Source organism: Ipomoea nil, unplaced genomic scaffold (assembly GCF_001879475.1).
Source record: "Ipomoea nil cultivar Tokyo-kokei standard unplaced genomic scaffold, Asagao_1.1 scaffold2144, whole genome shotgun sequence".
Lineage (NCBI taxonomy): Eukaryota > Viridiplantae > Streptophyta > Magnoliopsida > Solanales > Convolvulaceae > Ipomoea > Ipomoea nil.
The window spans coordinates 3,301,709-3,321,135 of NW_017618572.1; the positions used below are offsets into that span (position 1 = coordinate 3,301,709).

The window sequence follows — 19,427 nt, forward strand, 5'->3', positions numbered from 1 at the left end:
TTTATTAAGAATTTTTATACAGTATAACATTTATTTTCCTTTAAAAAATAAATGATTTAGTTATTCTAAAAAAGTATTTACGATATTTTATATTTTATTTAAAAAAATGAGTTTTCTTTTGTGCATTTAGTTTATACTTCATTAGTTTTAATTTATTTATAAGATAGAAATAGTAAGTATTTACAATGACAACCCAAAAAGTATATGTGAGTTAAGTTTTCAAAATTTACACTTATCATGTGTGTGGGAGGGAGGCAAAGAAGAATTTTGATTACAAATGGGAATCTAACGGTTGATATAGTAATCTTTGACCATATATGCTCATCTTAACTTTGAGAATTTTGTCAAATTAGAGTTTAAATATTACTCATACAAAATTTAAATTTATATCTTTTTTTTTAATTTATTAATATAATTATCTTAGTTAGTATTCATATTGTTTGAATCTACAATTTTAATAAGATCCAATAATGTTAAGCCCTTAACTGGAACAAAAAAAAAATGTCAATTGTATTATTTGATAAAATGAATGGTTTATATTATTTTGATTTTAGTATTTTTTTAATAATTTTTTATATAGTGATGTGATTTGATTCATATTTAGGGTTTTAATACAATTCATTTAAAATCTAACTTGACCCAATATTTTAATAAATTGGAATTCAAGCCCTGCATCTCCAAAATCGTTTATATTGTGACTTGATTTTTGGTTAATGTACTATACATATTTAGGGTTTTACTAAAATTCATCTAAAATCTAATTTGACCCATTATTTTAATAAATTTATATTCTTATTAGTAGTTTATATGCGCAATGTACAAAATTATATGTCAAATATTAATATGCAATATTAAAATATTTTTTAAACTAATAGTATATAATTTTTTTTTTTTAAAAAAAATCATAATTGTAAAATTTATATTATATAAGTATAATTAATAATTATTAAAGTAAGAATTCTAGATAAGATAAATTACTAAATATGATTATGGTAACATTTAATTAAAATCTAAACACAATCAAACTTATTTCTTATAAACTCCAATATATAATGTATACATATATTATTACTATTGAATAATATAAGAAAAAAATATTGTGTATACATGTGCATGGTAATAATAATAAAAAAAATATAACATAAGTTATAACAATATGAATATTTTTGTCCAAAATTTTGTATAGTACAACTCTTATAGCATAATTTGTAAAAAAAAAAAAGATATAAATCAAATATATAACTTAGATTGAAACTTATATATATATATATATATATATATATATATATATATATATATATATATATATATATATATATATATATATCAAATGAGAACTAGTCTAAGTGAGAACTGTGGACTAATCTTGTGTGTTCATTTTTATTTAGATGTCTTAGATTTTATTTCATAAGATCACAATGATTGATCTTTGTTTTTAAAAGGGGTACCAGTGTCTCTTTGTTTTTTGTTATTTTTTTGTTATTTTTCAATTTTTCTTAATTTTGTTTCGTATTTTTGTGGGGCATCCCTGTTGCGAATTGGAGCCGCAATTTCTTCATCATTGATCGAGTCTTCGTCTATAAAAAGTTGTTAATATTTTTTATTTTTGTTCGCTCGTTTTTTAGTATATTATTGTCTATATTTGGATATTATTGTATATATACGCATTCTACTATAGTTGTAGAGCAACAAAATAATAATAATAATAATAATAATAATAATAATAATAATAATAATAATAATAATAATAATAATAATAATAATAATAATAATAATAAGTCTCTTCTTTGTCATCTCCTAAAATAGAGTTTCAGTAGAAAAAGTCATGGAAATAATCAAAAGTGTCCAAAATATAATAGTTTCGGTTGTTAAATGGCAAATATTACTCTCTGGGTCGAAATTTAGAAATGTTGCCAAAGATAAAAGACCTCCGCTAGAATTAGCTCATTGGGAAAATTAAAAAAAAAAAATTGAATTAATGAAATTACCATTGCCTAAAATAGTGAGGATTTCACTAGAAAAGTCATCGAAAGGACCAAAAGTATCCAAAATATGATAGTTTGAGATGTTAAATAACAAAAATGATAGTTTGATAGTAAATTTAGAATTACAACAAAAAACAAGGGAGCACCGTTAAAATTAACTCTGTTATATACTAGCCTAGCCTTTTAAACCAAATTGAACAGTAGTGATGAATATATTATAATCGGAGCAAATTGACCCGACAAGAAGGAGTAAGAAGGTGTAGAGCGGATCCGGGGCCCCAAGGTTGAGCCCCGTGCTCAACCTGGCCACGACCAGTTAAGCTTGGAACCCAGTCCCGAGTCCGAGTGTGGGGGCTCTTAGGATTGAGAATTCAACCTTTTGGGAGAAAGATTATTTGGCTGGCGAAACTAGAATCATCTAAGTTTAAAAAAAAATTTATAACAATAATAATAAAGCTATAGGTTTACCCAATGATATTGGTGCAATTTCCATCCGGGAGTTACCTTTTAAATATAAAAATATAAAATTAAGTATTAAAATCAAAGAGTTTTTTCTCAAAATGGTTCCTCGACTATCTCTCATTCTCAATTTTACATTTCAACTTTCCGTTGCACCCAATGTGGTCCCTTGACTTTTAAAAAGTACCACAAATTGGTCCTCCGTTACCTTTTACGTTAACTGGGCGTTAATATTGGGAGTATTTCCGTCAATTCACATCTTTCGCGCCTATTACTATTTAAAACAGATATCAAATTCTTAAAATCTAAGTGTAAATGCTTCAATACAAGCTTCCAATTAAAATGTTTAGCTAGGAACATAAATCTAAGCCTAATCTAATTCAAAAATATGAAAAGAAATGATAGAAAATAATTAGGGCTCAACCATGAGTCAAAATTGACTAGAAATAAGTGAAAACGAACTTAAATACAAACAGATCGAGCAGGGTGGCATGGTCAAAAGCACGGTCGTGCCAAAATCAGCCCAAAATGGGGTGCTCACTGCCTTGATTATTGGCATGGCCTATGGCAAAATCGTGCACTTACACGTGTATTTTCACATTCAAAACATTATAATTGGGCTTGATGATCTCCATGAAAGCTGTAGCCAATTGAGTTGTCTTTTCAATGGCCCAAAAATCACTTTATTTGGGCATTTTTACATTGAGATATGGTCAAAATAATAAGACGTCGACATGTTGAGTGGAAAATGCAACTTCATGTCATTTTGCTTCACTTTTGTCCTGATTTGTCCAAATGACCATAATCATTTGCATATTTCCTCGCATGTGTAGGAATGTGAAAAATATACTTCCCAATGCAATAATGGGTGATGCATAGATAGAATCAATGTGAAAAATCAAGTTTGACGGTGAAGGATATACCCACGTATTATTTATCCTGTGACCCTTCATAAATTAGGTACTCATAGTTGTGACCACCTTAAACAAGCCCCACTAACCACTAGTCACAATGTTACACATTTTTTTTTCTTGTGCGACTAGAAATTCATAATTTCTACATAATAAATAAATCTAATGAGTTTATATAATTGATTTTATTGTCTATAATTTAACACTCAAGAATCAATTGAGCTAGTACGGTTGGATTGATTTCCTAGTACTCTTGTTCATGAGTTTAGTTTAACATATAACAGAATTAGAAAGAGGTGGCAGCTAAAGCCTTTATTTAACAAAAATTTCAAGAAATTTTTTTTCAAGAAAATACTGAAGCTCAAGCGGCTTTGCATGGCGGCAACGGAGCACCACAGAGGCAAGCATTTCCGGCGAACGCACTGGCCGAGAAATTCGTCCGCGGAAGCTTACCACACAGCCGATTATGGCTGAGATTCACCTTCTGAAGCTTGCCAATGGCCTTAGGAACTTTTCCAAACACCATGTTCCTAGAAAGGTCCAACTCATTCAATTCCGGCACATTAATCCTCAATTTCTCCAAATCGAACTTCAACTTATTCCCAGACGCATAAAACCCCCGCAAATTATCCGTCCTGTTCAGCAACCCCACCGGACTCCCTGTTATATCATTCTCAGACAGATCGATATAATTGAAGAACAAATACTCATGCGGCTTCCAATCATCAAGGTTAATCTTGAGCCCGCATTTTACTAGCCTTAAGGTAAACATATTTGGAGACGAGGTAACAAATCTCGGAATATCCTTAAGGTGGAAGTTGTTGTACGACAAGTCCAGTGTCTGGGCGTGTCCCACGTTCATTTCTGGAAACGGGTCCTCCAGGGAGTTGTGAGAAAGGTCGAGTTCATCCAGTGTCGTCAAATTCAAGAAAGATTTCGGCACGACGCCGGAGAAACGATTCCAGGAAAGATCTAGGGTTTCTATTGCCTGAAAAGTTCCAAGAAAATCTGGGATTTTCCCTCTTAAGTTGTTGTGCCCGAGCTCCAGAAACTGTAGCTGGGGTGACAGACGCGAAATGCTGCTTGGGATTTTGCCGGAGAATCTGTTGTACGACAGTTCGAGTCTTATGAGCTCCGGGAAAGAGTCGAAGAAGTCCGGCAAGTTGCCGGAGAGTCTGTTCTTTTCCAGGCTCAAATATGTGAGTTTCTTGAGCTGTCGGATACTGTCCGGAATGGTGCCGGTGAGGAGGTTGCCACCAAATTTAAGCTCAGTCAACTGAGTCAACTTGCCCACTGAACTCGGTATTGGACCGGTGAACCGGTTCCCCTCAAAACTTAGTGAAAGTACTTGGGTTAGTTTTCCAATGGTTTCGGGTATTCTACCTGATAACTTGTTGTCCACTATAAATATAGTTTTGATTCTTGGAAGCTCGAAAAGAAAATTTGGAAAAGGACCTGTTAACCCTTTTAAATATTGAAGTAAAATGCTATCTAAGTACTTGAGTTTGGCAAGTGATGGAGAGATAGTACCTTTAAAGGTTCTATTGAACTCTTCTTGTCCATAAAAGCCCAAAAAAGTAACCCTGTTTTTCGTTCCACATTGTACACCTGACCATTCACAACAATTGGTTGCGGGTACCCACGAAGAAAGAAACCCAGACGGATCACTAGTTATACCCGACTTGAACCCGAGCAGCCCGGCTTCATCATCGGGGTGGCACGATGCTGCCATGGCTGCAAGGCAGAGAGAGGAGAGGACAGTAAGAGAGAGCAGAAGAGCAGTGGGAGGATGCATTGTTAAGGTGTTATGGGATGTAATAAGGAATTGCTTAAGCTTTGGTTATTATTTTATAGGCAAAAAAAAAAAAGGGCAAATGGGAGGGTCGAGTGAGCTGTTTTTGGTGGTAGACAGCAAGATGTGATATTGGATGAAGTGGAAATAAGGCTGCAGAAGATCAGATATAGCTAAACTTGTTATCTTTTGACTAGAACTAGAAGCCGTGCACAATTGACTGCTCTACTAGCTACTATACGCGTCTATATATGATTTTGACTATTTGAATCTATAATGCAAACTTCAAGCTTAGATATTATATTCTTCAATTATTAGACTTCCTATAGCTATCTATCATTGTAAATATCCTTCAATAATTAAGAGTTTCTATAGTTATCATTGTAAATTTGATAAATATAATTTAATATCTAAACAGTACGGACATTACGATTTTGATATTTCATCATTTTTGTTATAAAGTTTAATCAGGCATACGGTTAAGATTTTACTATAATTTATGGCACATGATTTCTTTTTTATTTTTTGATAGGATTGAAATGGTGAGGATTTGAGACAAGTAAATAATCAATGACATAACTAAATTGTTAAATTGTAAGATACCCTACAACGATATAGTATAATAACATTTTTTATACAATAATAGGTAATAAAATTTTAAGCAAATTCTTCATATCCACGTGCTTATGATTATAATTTTTTTTAAAAGCCAACTAAGTTGCTGAATTATACTTGATGGGGTGAGGACCCTGGCTCAAGAAGGCGAGCCCCAGAGAAGAGGCCCAGAATGGAGAAGAGTCCAGAACGGGTAGGTAGCGGCCCAGAAAGTGAGAATATGGGTCAGTAATAAGGCCCAACAGAAGCCTGGGCCGAGTCCAAGAGTCGGCCCAAGCCCAGGCTGAAGAGAAGACTCGGCTTAGAGCCGTTGAGAAGCATTCATCGCAGCTAGCATTCAAGGGGCTCGACCAAGCGAACCGTTAGGGAAGCCCAAGGAGCCGTTGGCCGGCCCGGTAACGGCACCCAACGGCCCTAAGGTGTAATTAGCCTTGAAAGCAGTCTTTAATGTACATTAACTCGGCGGAAGGAGGGCCTACTATATAAAGGCCCCTCCACCCTTGTAAACGGGGCGAGTCCATGCCTAGAGAATAAAGAAACACGTTCACTACCACTGCTTACTTCATTCTATTTTTAGTAGCTTTATTGAAAGGTGTATCCACCAACCAAGGTTGTGTTGGACCTCCCTGAGCCCAAAAACCCTAAAACCAACAATACTTAAAAGTGAAATTGAATTACTGAATTAAAAATAAAAGTTACAATTGATCTTTCAAATAGGGTAAAATTGTATAATCAAACCAATTAGTCCATCATCTCCTAGTAACCCATTGAATAGGTAGTTTAATTTATGGATGATGTGTTGTCCTATGTATATGTAGGGTTGTTGTAGCACTCTTGATAATGTAGTTTCCTCATTTGCAATAGCAGCACCTCCATACTCATTTGTCCATTGACCACTACACACAACACCATTTTCATCTATGTGTACATTTTATTTATTTCTTTGTTAGATTGAGACCAAGTTTGAGATAGTTTTTTGAGCTCAAATTTGTGTTTTTTTATTTTATTTATTAATCTTAATCATATTTGAGACGACTATGAGACATAAAACTTTTGCTAAGTTAATGGTGATGCTTAGATTTAGAGAGATTAGTCCCTGACAACAATAGGTTTAGGTGACAACACGGTTGCTTTAAATTCTTCTTGTTTCTTGTTAGCTTCCAAAAAATCATTTCTTAACATTAGTTAATCGCCCTAACGTTTGAAGCATTTTTATTAAAAATCATAAAGATTCTTATGCTTCTAAACCCACCCAAATCAAGTTCTTTGGATACAGATAATTTAAGATATGGGGATTAACAAGCTTCAAAAAAAAAAATTAAAAACAATTATTCAACTCAAAAAAAATTCTTATTTACCAATTTTGTTAGAATTCAATAAGTTTATATCTTTACCTCGTAAATAGTACAATAAATGTTGGGAGAACTTTCAATTAAAACTCGATGAAAGTTAATTTTAAAAAAAATAAAAGTAAAATTGGTTTCCTATGGTTTTCACCTTTTCAATCTATATGTTCCTAATTATTTAACAAGAATAAGATTTATGTAAGACGAGTGAGATGCACTAAAGTAGCGTTGTTGTGTTTTGGCGATAAGGATGATGGGATTGGTGGCTTTGATGAATGATGAGGGAATGGTGTATGCTTTTAGCCTCGCTGAAAAATTAAATGATAAATACATTAATAAGTAACCAATATCAACAAATCAGAGTGGCGCAGCGGAAGCGTGGTGGGCCCATAACCCACAGGTCCCAGGATCGAAACCTGGCTCTGATAGAGTAGCTTCCAAAATTCTTTTGCTTCCCATGACAATAAGTGAAACATATAATATATATTTCGGGGAGAAATTGGCAACGTTGGGGATGTAGCTCAAATGGTAGAGCGCTCGCTTTGCATGCGAGAGGCACGGGGTTCGATCCCCCGCATCTCCAAATCTTGTGAGTATTTTTTATTTTTTGTGAATGTATATTTTAGGGTTTCCCGCATCTCCAAAATAGTTTATATTGTGACTATTCTTGATTTTTGGTGAATGTATACATATTTTACGGTTTTAATACTATCCATCTAAAATCAAACTTGAGTACTTGACCCTCTATTTTAATATATATAAAATAGTATTTCTACCGTCCCATTTTATGTGTCTAGTTCGATTAACAAGATTTGACTTAACTTATTTTAATCAAATGTTTTATAATATAAGTTTAGTATTAGTATACAAAATTTAAATATTTAGAAATTACACTAAAAGTACTATTAAAAACAAATAGTCAAATTTAAAAATAAGTAAAAAAATATTAAAGAAAATATACAAAGAAAATGTTAATTTGACCAATGAATAGTAAGTATGACACTTCAAATGAATAGAGGGAGTAGTTTACATGCGCGATGTACAAAAATGTATGTCAAATATTAATACTCAATATTAAAATTTTTTTTAAAATAATAGTATATAATTTTTTTTAATTCATAATTGTCCAATTCATATTATATTCACACATGAGAATCAAAATCGGAATAAGAATCAAATACTTGATAATAGTAATGATAAAAGTATTTTACACTTTTGGTAGTAGGGTGGAATTGTAATGATTATCAATATTGATATTTGTTTATGTATAACCCTATAATATGAATAAAAGTTTTAAAAATACAAAAAACAAAAATTAATGCAATTGATCTTCATAATAATATAATAACATCCAAAGCACCAATATGAAAAAAAAAAAAATCAAAACAAAAATTTAAAAGCACTAATCCAAACTCAAAAACAAAATCTACTATATTAATAAGAGCCCACCTATAATGGATAGAGAAAATGGCGGTCAAATTTTTTAATCAAATTAATGGCTCAGATTGATCAGATTTTAATTTTTCCTTGAGATTTACTAATTTATCCTTAATGAATATGATTATCCGTTAACTTTTCCGTTAAATATTATCTTTTCCGTTAATTTCTGTTAGTTCATCATTAACTTACTCATTGATTTAAATAAGAAAGGTCTTAGGTTCGAACCACATTCCAATCAAAGTTGACATAATTAGTACTCTATTTTACTCTTATTAAGTTAAAAATAATAATTTAGTAGCTACAACAAAAAATAATACATATGCATTTCTTTAATTTAGAATTATGTGTCTACAATGCCTTTATTCAAAAAAAAATTATTCATTATCAATAAATTAAATTAGAGAAATAATTTCATTACTTATATTGTCTTTATTTTTCTCCAATATAAAAATTCTTTATATTCAAAATTCAAATTCATCAATTGATTATATTCGCTACATTGTTTCTACAATGTCTTTATTAAAAAAAAAAAATTATTCATTATCAATAAATTAATTAAGAGAAATAATTTCATTAGTATATTGTCTTTATTTTTCTCTAATGTAAAATTTCTTCACATTCAAATTCATCAATTGATTATATTCACTACATTGTTTATTATCATTTTTTTTGTGCACTATTTTTTAATTAAATATCAAAGTTATAATACAAAATAATGATATATATATTTATTTACCAAGTATTTTATTAATACCATGAAAATTTTTTAAAAAATTAAATTAATAAAGCCAATCATATTAACTACTTGAGAGATTTGTTGACAAAGAGAGTACTCAAATCACACAACAAATTGAAGTGAGAAACTATCTCGCAATATCCTTGTTTGACAATCAGCAGTTAGCGTTAGCGGATTATATTAGCGAATTTGACTAGCGAATTATATCAACAGTTGGTAAAAAGATATTTGAAAAAATTAACTTTTAAAATTAACATTTAAAATGACCTAAGGGTATAATAATAATAATAATAATAATAATAATAATAATAATAATAATAATAATAATAATAATAATAATTGTTTTAATAATAATTTTTTTAAAAATATAGATGTGTTTTGGAAAAATCATTCTAAAAACGCTAAGTGAAAATATTGTAAATTGAAATGCTTGTATTTTTAGTGGTTCGGAACAAATTATTGCTTCAAACTGTTGAATAACTAAAACACTTTGTTTAGCATTTTGATCTTTGGGTTACATCATATTTACCAATCGTCCAATATCTTTGGGTTACATTATAATTAAAAATTTTAAATTTTTACTACATCTAAATTCCTTAAATTAGGAACTTCTTTATCCATAATAATTTATTCAACAATAATGGTTGAACTAAATGAACACTGAGCAAATCACCTAAAGGACTGGTACTGTTGAGTCATTCATTGATCTTTTATATATTCACATTTATTATATATATATATATATATATATATATATATATATATATATATATATATATATATATATTAGAACCCTTTGCGACAAAAATACTTGGTTACTATTTTAAATTTTTTTAGTAATAATTATAATGAATCTCCTATATTACATTGTATTCATATACTGTAAAGTACATATTTAAATAAACAAATTAGACATTAAATTACTTATGTTGAACTTCTCATATATAATCTTGCATTGATATACTTTCAAATATTTATTTAATTATAAACATTGGGTAGAAAAAATGACCAAAACAAATGAATAGTTCAGATTGTTCAGATTTTTATTTTTCCTCGAGATTTCCTAATTTATCCTTAATTATATAATTATTCGATCCGTTAACTTTTCCATTAAGTACTGTTCACCGTTAGTCTAATTCTAATATTAAAGTCTAATATAGAATTATAACTACAACATTAATCTAATCTAATTCTAATATTAAAGTCTTAATAGAACTCTAACCACAAATCGACTAATTATGCTGTGAGCACGTGCCCACCTTGCAAGGTGGGCACGGTTCCATATCCATAATTTCTATACTGTAGATTCATAATTTCTATATTGTATATCCATATTTTCTATACTGTAGATTTATAAAATTTATACTTTAGATTCCAATTGTTGAACTCTGTTTTCACAGATTAGAGAACTATATGTTCATAATTGATAACTATACAGTTTAGAAATTATGAATTTACAGTACAGAAATTATGAATCTACAGTACATATATTATGAATCTGCAGTATAGAAATTATGAATCTACTGTATAGAAATTATGAATCTACTGTATTTAAATTTTGAATCTACGGTTTAGAAATTATGAATCTAAAGTATAGAAATTATGGATCTACAATATAGAAATTATGAATCTACAATATAAAAAATATGGATTTGGAACCGTGCCCACCTTGCAATGTCCTTGTTTGACAATTAGCAGTTAGCTGTTAGCGTTAGTGGATTATATTAGCGGATTTGACCAGCGAATTATATCAACGGTGGGTAAAAAGATATTTGAAAAATTAGCCGTTTAGATTAACATGTAAAATGACCTAAGGGTATATATATATATTTAATAATAATAATAATTGTTTTAAAAAAATAAAAAATATATAATTAAGCCAATCATATTAACTACTTGGGGGATTTATTGACAAAAGAGTATTCAAATCACACAATAAATTGAAGTGGAAAACTAACTCGCAATGTCCTTATTTGGCAATCAGCAGTTAGCTCTTCAATATTAGTATATATTTAATTTTAATATTTTATACCCTAATTTTATTTGCTCTCCCTTATGTCCCATATTTGACTTCAACCATACATATACAATTATTTTATTGACAATTATAATCAATCTTGACTATATTATCTTGCATTTGTAAACTTAGAATTACTTATTTAAATATGCAAATTCAACATTCAATTATCTATGCATGAACAATTCCAATATAATTTTGTCTTGATATACTTTAAAGTACTTATTTTTTTAAAAAAAATTGGACATTATCCCAATCGCGCAATGTGCGTAAAAGACTAGTTATAAATATAAGATAGAATGATACAGTTTTTAACTAAGGAATAAGATTTTAATTGAAGGGATAATCAAATATCATTTTTCAAATAACTATGATTTTGATTGTAATTTCTAATTTGTAAACCCCCATTGACCAAAGACACCCTAAATCAGTAAATTGTATGAATAAAAAATGAACATACGATTCTGGTTGTACCTAATATTCTAACAGTCTGCTTCTTCCATCGATCACTTCTCTTCAGTCCTCTCGATTTCAATCCATCGGAGATAGAAGGCGGTCAGCGGCCACAAGTTCTGGTAACATCATTTTCCTTTTCTCTTTTCTCTCCACTTCGAACAACAAGTTTAAATTTTCTTTGAATTTGTAGCTTTTCAGGAGAATAGTATCACCTTCTCGGTTGCCTTGATTATATTCTTCTTCATTCTTTCCCATGTCTGTTGATTTGTAGTCAAAATTCAATCTTGGGTCTGGGGTTCACAACTTTTCGATTGACATTCTTTATTGTAGTCCAAGTGTTTGTTTGAAATCCTTGTCGAGAGAGAATGAGGAATAAGCCTTTGAAGTTTTACTGGAATTCTAAGATTACTCATAATGTTCACATCTGTATTTTTCATATACTTGCGTATATGTTGAATGTATCTGAATGAGTAGAATTTTCCAATAGTAATATTGTGTAATCAACCATATAGATTGAGTGATTAGGTTAGAACTTGTTACTGACTTGGATTAAAATGTGTAATAAGCTGTTTTGTTACTCTTTATAATTGAAAGATGTGAGTTAGTCATCATTATAACTGACTTCTTTTAATGGTAATCTGTGATTTTTTTACCACTTTTGTAACCTATTTGTTTGATACTTTGAGTATTTGACTCCGGGCTGCTTATTTTGAATGTTGTGTAAGAGAATGATTGTTAAGCATAGCCTTTGGTAAAGAATTTGAATGTGTATTATAAGTTTGTATTCTGGAGATAACTTGCTTGGAGATCTAAGCTAGTGAGAAGTTTGGATTCACAACCTGACATGCTTTTGTAGAAAAGTAACAATAGAATTATAGAAATTTGATTAGAGTATGAAGTTCTATTCACTTCCATGTTACTGAAAATGCATGTTATACAACATATATGATTAAGATATTAGTTACACACATTTCTGCTGAGGCCTCTTCCTTTTTAAGCCATTATCATTTATGCGTAACAAAGTTTCTCCTTGTAAGAAATTGAAACTAAATAATAGATCTTCTTTGTTATGTTGTGTGCTGTATTCTTAGTAAATGTAGATACCTTCAATTATATTGCTTTACAATGCATTTGTGAATTTCTCCAAATAAGTTCCAGTATGATAGCATGAATGAAGTTGGCAACTCTAAGGTTTACTTTTGTTCTCTACAACTCAACTTTAAGAATGTTCTAATTTTCTCTTGGGCCTTTTCTTTTTAAATTTTGGTCTGAGGTCAATTGACCTGTAGTTGTTTTGTGCATAAGAAGTTTAGTTTTGGAGCACTTTTGGCTTCATTTGCTTCCCTTATTGGACACACCTCTTCTTGCCAAGTATAATTATTCCCACTCTTATTGCGCAGTTTAACCTGTAAATTAGTTTACACTACTCGTACTACTATGGTTCTAACCTACTTTATTATACCATGAGATGCATAAATATATGAATGTCACTCTGCATTTTTCTTGTATCTTGTTTGGATAAATTTACAGCAAATATAGGCATTGTGTCTAGACTTTAATGTGTTTAATTTCTCAAAATATTGAGTAAAGATGATGATATTTCGACAATATATTTACTACTACTGTGCACTGTGCCATGCAGCTTATTATCTCTAATGGATGCCATGGACCACAAAGATGAGGTGAAAAATGCAGACAGCATGCAGCAAGTAAAAGAGAGTACATATATTCAGATAAAAGTTCTGTTCTTTGCTCGTGCTAGAGACCTTACAGGCTTGGACGATATGCCTCTGGAAGTTTTATCTGGCAGTACCGCCCAAGATTGCTTAGATAAGGTTATTGCCAAGTTTCCGGGATTGCAAGAGATACGCAAATGCATGGTCCTTGCCTTGAACTTGGAGTACACCCCGGAATCTACAGTCGTCAAAGATAGAGATGAGCTCGCCATTATCCCTCCTATAAGTGGAGGTTAGACATTCCAAGCCCCCCCTATATATTGTAAATGTTTGTAATGAAGGCTCTGGAAGTTACACATTTTGGTAGCATCAATCATACAGATTGCTACAATTATAATAAGTGCCATCTGCAACAAAACTCGACCATGCAGTTGATATGTATGTTGTTTCTTGACAGTATAATATTTCTCTTTTCCCTATCTCCATCTGTAATATCGCCAACGTTGAGCTGATGAAATCATATGAATTATTATTAATATTTGGCTATTTTCGGTAATAAATTTTATTATTGCTTTAAATCTTACTTCATATCTGCCCTAATACATTGGCTTAACCATAACCATGGGAGTAATGGTTACCATTTTGAGGGCATTTTTATTTATCTATTTATTTTGGCTATATAAAAATTTAGGTGACAAGAGACTAACTCAATTCAAGGTGATAGGACTTGCTGTGCTAACAATAGAGAGCTCTGTTTGTGATGCCATTATCCAGGATGCTGATGAGATTGCAGGTAAAGGGGACATAAGACACCAATTGTTATACCATGGACCAGGGTTCATAATGCATTGTGAATCCTGATACAAAATTCTGTACCTTCAGTTAACACATTCTGTACCTATAGTTAACAGTTTCTGTACATGTAAACGAATAACTTGATAATTGCTGACACATAATATGATAGCTATAGGTACAAAAACTATCAACTACAGGTACAAAATGTGTCAACTATAGATATAGAATCTGACTTAATAATTGCTTACACATAATATGATAGCTATAGGTACAGAAACTATCAACTGCAGGTACAGAATGTGTCAACTATAGATATAGAATCTGACTTGATAATTGCTGACACATAATATGATAGCTACAGGTACAAAAACTATCAACTACAGGTACGGAATGTGTCAACTATAGATACAGAATCTGAAGGTTATTTTTGGACTGGTCTACAATGCAAGGTAGACCCTGGTCCATGGTATAATTTGCCATCAGATACCTGTTAGACACTGAGAAATGGAGTTCCCATAGGTCTTACAATGGGGCTTTCCTGAACCACCCAAGTTTCTGTTCAGGGACAACCTGATGACTTGTATTGGTAAATTTGTGTGCATATCAACCCATATAATGCCAGAGGACAACATTATCTTGAATGTTTTATCTGCAACTGAGTCTTTGAATACATTAGGATGTCCCAGAAAATGGACAAGATACAGGGGAAAGAACACTGGGGAGCTGTAACCAAAGTTGATCTAGCTCCTGAAGAAGGGCTTCTTTAAAAGGTTACAGCAAATAATTTTGTAGTGCGCAGATACATGTGTCAGGAATCATGCACCTCAATCATAGGAAGATGAAAAAGATGCCTCTTGGAAAGAAGAAGCCAGGCTCTTTGCAACTCATGCATTGCTCTCGGTTATTACCAAGTCTATGGTAAGTGTTCCTGCTTTGGCTGAAAAACTGGTACTCAATTGAAATTAACTTGATATCCAAGTGCTTGACCACCAAATTCATCCTGTGAATGATTTTGATGACAAGCTTTCTGCAAAATTGTCTGAGCTCAAACACTTGCCAAAGAATTTGACAACAGCTCAGGCAATGACAGCAGTACTATATTTTCCTGAGTTCCTCTGGGATCGTTATCGTGAGAGGGGAGTTTAATGAATAACAAGAGGAGAAGAAGGATGTTGGAAACGTTGAACGAATACTCTTCCAATCCCTTGGGATCGTTATCATGAGAGGGGACTATATATAGAATTGTTTGTCTGTAAGCTTTGTAGGCTAATGGAGGAATCAAAACAGATGGTTGAGAATATAATTGAGAGAGTTGATTATCAGAGGATCAGTTGCTAGTTAAGTTTGTTAATAACACTTCACTTTGCTCTTCTGTTTTTGATATTTGTTTCAAGATTCTTCCAGTTTTCAGAATTTTCTTTACTTTTCCTAAAATGGCAAGCTGTGATAGTGATGGAAAAACACTTCTTGATATATGCTTCTACAAAACATGCATATGAGTTGAATGAACCAAGGGTTAGGGTTTGGGAGCTTAAACCCAAAGTAGTTTTGAATGGTCTTTAATTTTTCACAGGTAATTTGTATCATGGACCAGAGTTCACATAGCATTATGGACCCTGGATCAAAATGAATTGCATAAATCTGTATAACCTATTAAAGCACAAAAGTCAATACCGTCTTCACTAGAACTCAAACTCATGACCTCTGGTTCACATAGCATTATTGACCCTGGATCAAACGAAAAGTAAACATCAATATTGGTAATCATTCAAATTTCACTATACTGCCAAACATGCAAATTACTTTCACCAAAACTCATTACTATTACCAAGTATTTGATTCACATTCCGATTCCGATTTTCATGTGGGAACCGAACACACCCATAGTTTATGGTCAACTAGAGCTCTCTAGATTAAACTTCTTGTTTCTTGTTAGTTTCCAAAACATCATTTCTAAGCATTAGTTAATCGCTCTAATGTTGAAATATTTTTGTTCAAAAGCATAAAGATTCTTATGCTTCTAACCTACCCAAATCAAGTTTCTAGGTAATTAAAGTGATAGGGATTAACAAGCTTAAAGAAATGAAAAATAACAATTTAACTCAATAAAATTTTTATTTATCAATTTTGTTATAATTCAATAATTTTACATCACAAATAAAACAGCAAGTGTTAAGAGAACTTTATGTTTAAATTTGAAAAAAAAAAAAAAAATCGTCTTTCTCCTATGGTTGCCACTCTCTGTTCCTAATTACCCCACAAGAAAAAGATTTATGCATGACGACTGATTTGCATTAAAGTACCATAATTGTGTTTAGGCGATAAGGATGGTGGCTTTGATGAGAGAAATAGAGAATGGTGTATGCTTTTAGCCTCGCTGCAACACTAATGAATAAATAAAATAATAAGTAACTAAAACCAACAAATCAGAGTGGCGCAGCGGAAGCGTGGTGGGCCCATAACCCACAGGTCCCAGGATCGAAACCTGGCTCTGATAAGAGTGGCTACCAAAATTGTTTTGCTTCCATGACAATAATTAAACTAGATAATTCAGTTTTCGGGGAGAAGTGTTCCACGGTTGGGGATGTAGCTCAAATGGTAGAGCACTCACTTTGCATGCGAGATGCACGGGGTTCAATACCCCGCATCTCCAAAGTGGGTTTACAATTTGTGACCTGATTTTAGGTGAATGTGTACATGTTTAGGGTTTTAGAATACTATTCATCTAAAATCTAACTTGACCAACTATTTTAATAAATTGAGGTTCGATCCCCCTCATCTCCAAAATCGTTTATATTGTGACTTGATTTTTGGTGAATGTAATAATGTATACATATTTAGGGTTTTAATACAAGAGTTCTACTACATGTGCTCTCAAATCTTACTCCCTTAATTTTACTCTCTGATGTGCAAGGATGGAGTCAGAAAGTCTGGATTAGACGGGCTAAATTTATCATGTTAGTCGACATTAGTACCAACAATATAATATTATTATATATACCATACATGATTGTGTCGATTATTATTGATAATTATTTTTATTTATACTATGTGCAATAATATATGAAATGTAAAATTATATGAGTACGATTGTTAAGGTTGTCAAACATTACTTTCAAATTTTTCACATAACACAAAATATATATAATAGTAAAAAGTAAGGAAATTATAATTTTTATCACTAAGTTATAGGGTAATTGTAGAATTCGTCTCTAATTGTTGGTCGTTCTCACTTTTCGTTCCTAAGATATACTCTGTAATTGATGTTGCAAATTTCGTTCTTTTACTAACAAAACATTAGGGATGAAATTTGCAATGTTAGTATAGCTTAGGGACGAAGATTGAGCACAACCTGTTATTAAAATGATGAAATTTGTGACGACAATTATAGCTCAGGGGCAAAAATTGAGCATGACTAACAATTATGAATGAATTCTACAATTACCCTATAACTCATGGACGAAAATTGAATTTTTTCTCAAACAATATTTACATTTATTTAAATATGCATTGTCACTCTTTTATCAAATAAAAAGTTATCAATTGTTTGGTCAACAACAACTTTTTTGATAATAAATTGATATTCATTTTACTGATTAATTAAATATATATTTCAAAATTTAAGGGATGAAGACGGAAACCAATATCACGAAATAAACAATCATTATTAATTTTTGTAAATTTCAAAACTAATCATTTAACCTAGCAAATTTATATCCTAACAGTCTAAATAAATAATAAACACACAATAAGTTATCAATTAATTAATCAACTAATAAAACCAAAACATATATACCTCAAATTTTCAGAGTAATGAAATTAAATTAGATACGTAATGCCCTCCATTATTGAAATCTTGACAAAAGAAATAAACTAATTAATAAAGAGTTAAAAGCCTTGTGATCAAATGGCATAGTTGTGACTTCTCAAGTGAGAGGTCTTAGGTTTGAACCCTATTATCAATGAATAGATATTATATATATTGCAATAGAATCATTTGATTTATTTACTTTCACTTAATAAATTTAGTTTTTAATATATACATAATAGATTAAAAAGAAAAATATGAGGGGCCAAAATTAGGGGGTGGGGGCTAAGGCCCCCTACCCCAAAGGGTGGCTTCGCCCTTGCAAATGTGACAGACTCTGATAAACTATTTTTTTCATTTATGTGGATTCCAATACAAATGTATAGATCAAAATTTAGTGTGTGAGAGTAAAAGTTGAGAGTATAAAATGGGAGTCTACATAGTATTTTTCTTAATACAATTCATCTAAAATCTAACTTGACCCACTATTTTAATAAATTATTATATATATATATATATATATATATATATATATAATATATATATATATATATATATATATATTAGTAGTTTATACGCACAATGTACAAAAATATATGCCAAATATTAATACTCAATATAAAAATATTTTTTTAAAAACAAAATTCATAATTGTAGAATTTATATTATATTAAAAGTGTAGTTGATAATTTGAGTAATAATTATGGTATAATTAATATTATTAAAGTAAGAATTTTAGATCTGATAAATTACTAAATATAATTCCAGTAACATTTAATTAAAATCTAAATGAAATCAAACTTATTTCGTTTTCAAAAAAAAAAAAAATTTATTTAATTTCTTATAAAATCTACAATATATAATGTATACATACATATTACCATTGAATGAAGTTAATTCCATTTTTAGTCCTAGATTTATATGTGGTAATTCACTTTTAGTTTTTTTTTTTTTTTTTTTTTTTGAATATCATCATTTGGTCCTAGTATTATTGTGACATCATCATTTTTAGTTATCTGTCAACAAAATCGATGAAATGTCGTTAAATACAAAGACATTTTGATTTTTTTTATACAAAGTAAGTTGACCATTTTTTATGTTTATCTTTTTGAAAAAATTCATAATTGAAGACGGAGATGTCATTGTATATAACGATATTTAAACTGTTTTGCGGATAAAAGAAAAAAAATGGTCATGCCACAGTAAACCAGAAGTGGATGTTCCGATAAAAAAGGACTTAAAGTGGATTACCACCTATAAATCTTAGATAAAAAATGGAATTAACTCTCATTGAATAAAAAAAAAAATATTGTGTATGCATGTGCATGGTAACAATAATGAGAAAAGATAACATAAGTTATAAACTTATTGATATTTTTTGTCCAAAAATT

At 30.7% G+C, this 19,427-nt stretch overlaps 2 protein-coding genes, 1 long non-coding RNA gene and 3 other non-coding genes across 6 annotated transcripts in view; 4 read left to right on the top strand and 2 right to left on the bottom strand.

Annotated features, from left to right (window-relative positions):
* The window catches only part of LOC109148786, an 18,147-nt gene extending 349 nt beyond the window's left edge, over positions 1-17,798 (bottom strand). The window contains exons 1-2 of the long non-coding RNA XR_002048879.1: positions 17,788-17,798; positions 2,581-2,587 (exon numbers count right to left, since the gene is read on the bottom strand). This is a non-coding gene — a long non-coding RNA (uncharacterized LOC109148786). The remainder of the gene's footprint in view (positions 1-2,580; positions 2,588-17,787) is intronic.
* LOC109148781 (probable LRR receptor-like serine/threonine-protein kinase At4g36180) lies at positions 3,522-5,187 on the bottom strand. Its single transcript, XM_019296512.1, has one exon. The coding sequence runs from the start codon at positions 5,148-5,150 to the stop codon at positions 3,717-3,719; it is 1,434 nt and encodes a 477-aa protein (XP_019152057.1). The 5' UTR covers positions 5,151-5,187; the 3' UTR covers positions 3,522-3,716.
* TRNAM-CAU lies at positions 7,465-7,536 on the top strand. The gene has a single exon. It is a non-coding gene; the product is annotated as a tRNA-Met (tRNA).
* TRNAA-UGC lies at positions 7,619-7,691 on the top strand. The gene has a single exon. It is a non-coding gene; the product is annotated as a tRNA-Ala (tRNA).
* Positions 13,400-13,971, top strand: LOC109148784 (molybdopterin synthase sulfur carrier subunit). The gene has a single exon (XM_019296517.1). It carries the CDS (start codon positions 13,413-13,415, stop codon positions 13,728-13,730), a length of 318 nt encoding a protein of 105 aa, XP_019152062.1. The 5' UTR covers positions 13,400-13,412; the 3' UTR covers positions 13,731-13,971.
* TRNAM-CAU lies at positions 16,654-16,725 on the top strand. The gene has a single exon. It is a non-coding gene; the product is annotated as a tRNA-Met (tRNA).
* Positions 17,799-19,427: the final 1,629 nt, after the last annotated feature.

Coding starts and splice junctions, on each gene's coding strand:
- LOC109148781 (XM_019296512.1), bottom strand. CDS start 5,150: ATGCATCCTCCCACTGCTCTTCTGCTCTCTCTTACTGTCCTCTCCTCT.
- LOC109148784 (XM_019296517.1), top strand. CDS start 13,413: ATGGATGCCATGGACCACAAAGATGAGGTGAAAAATGCAGACAGCATG.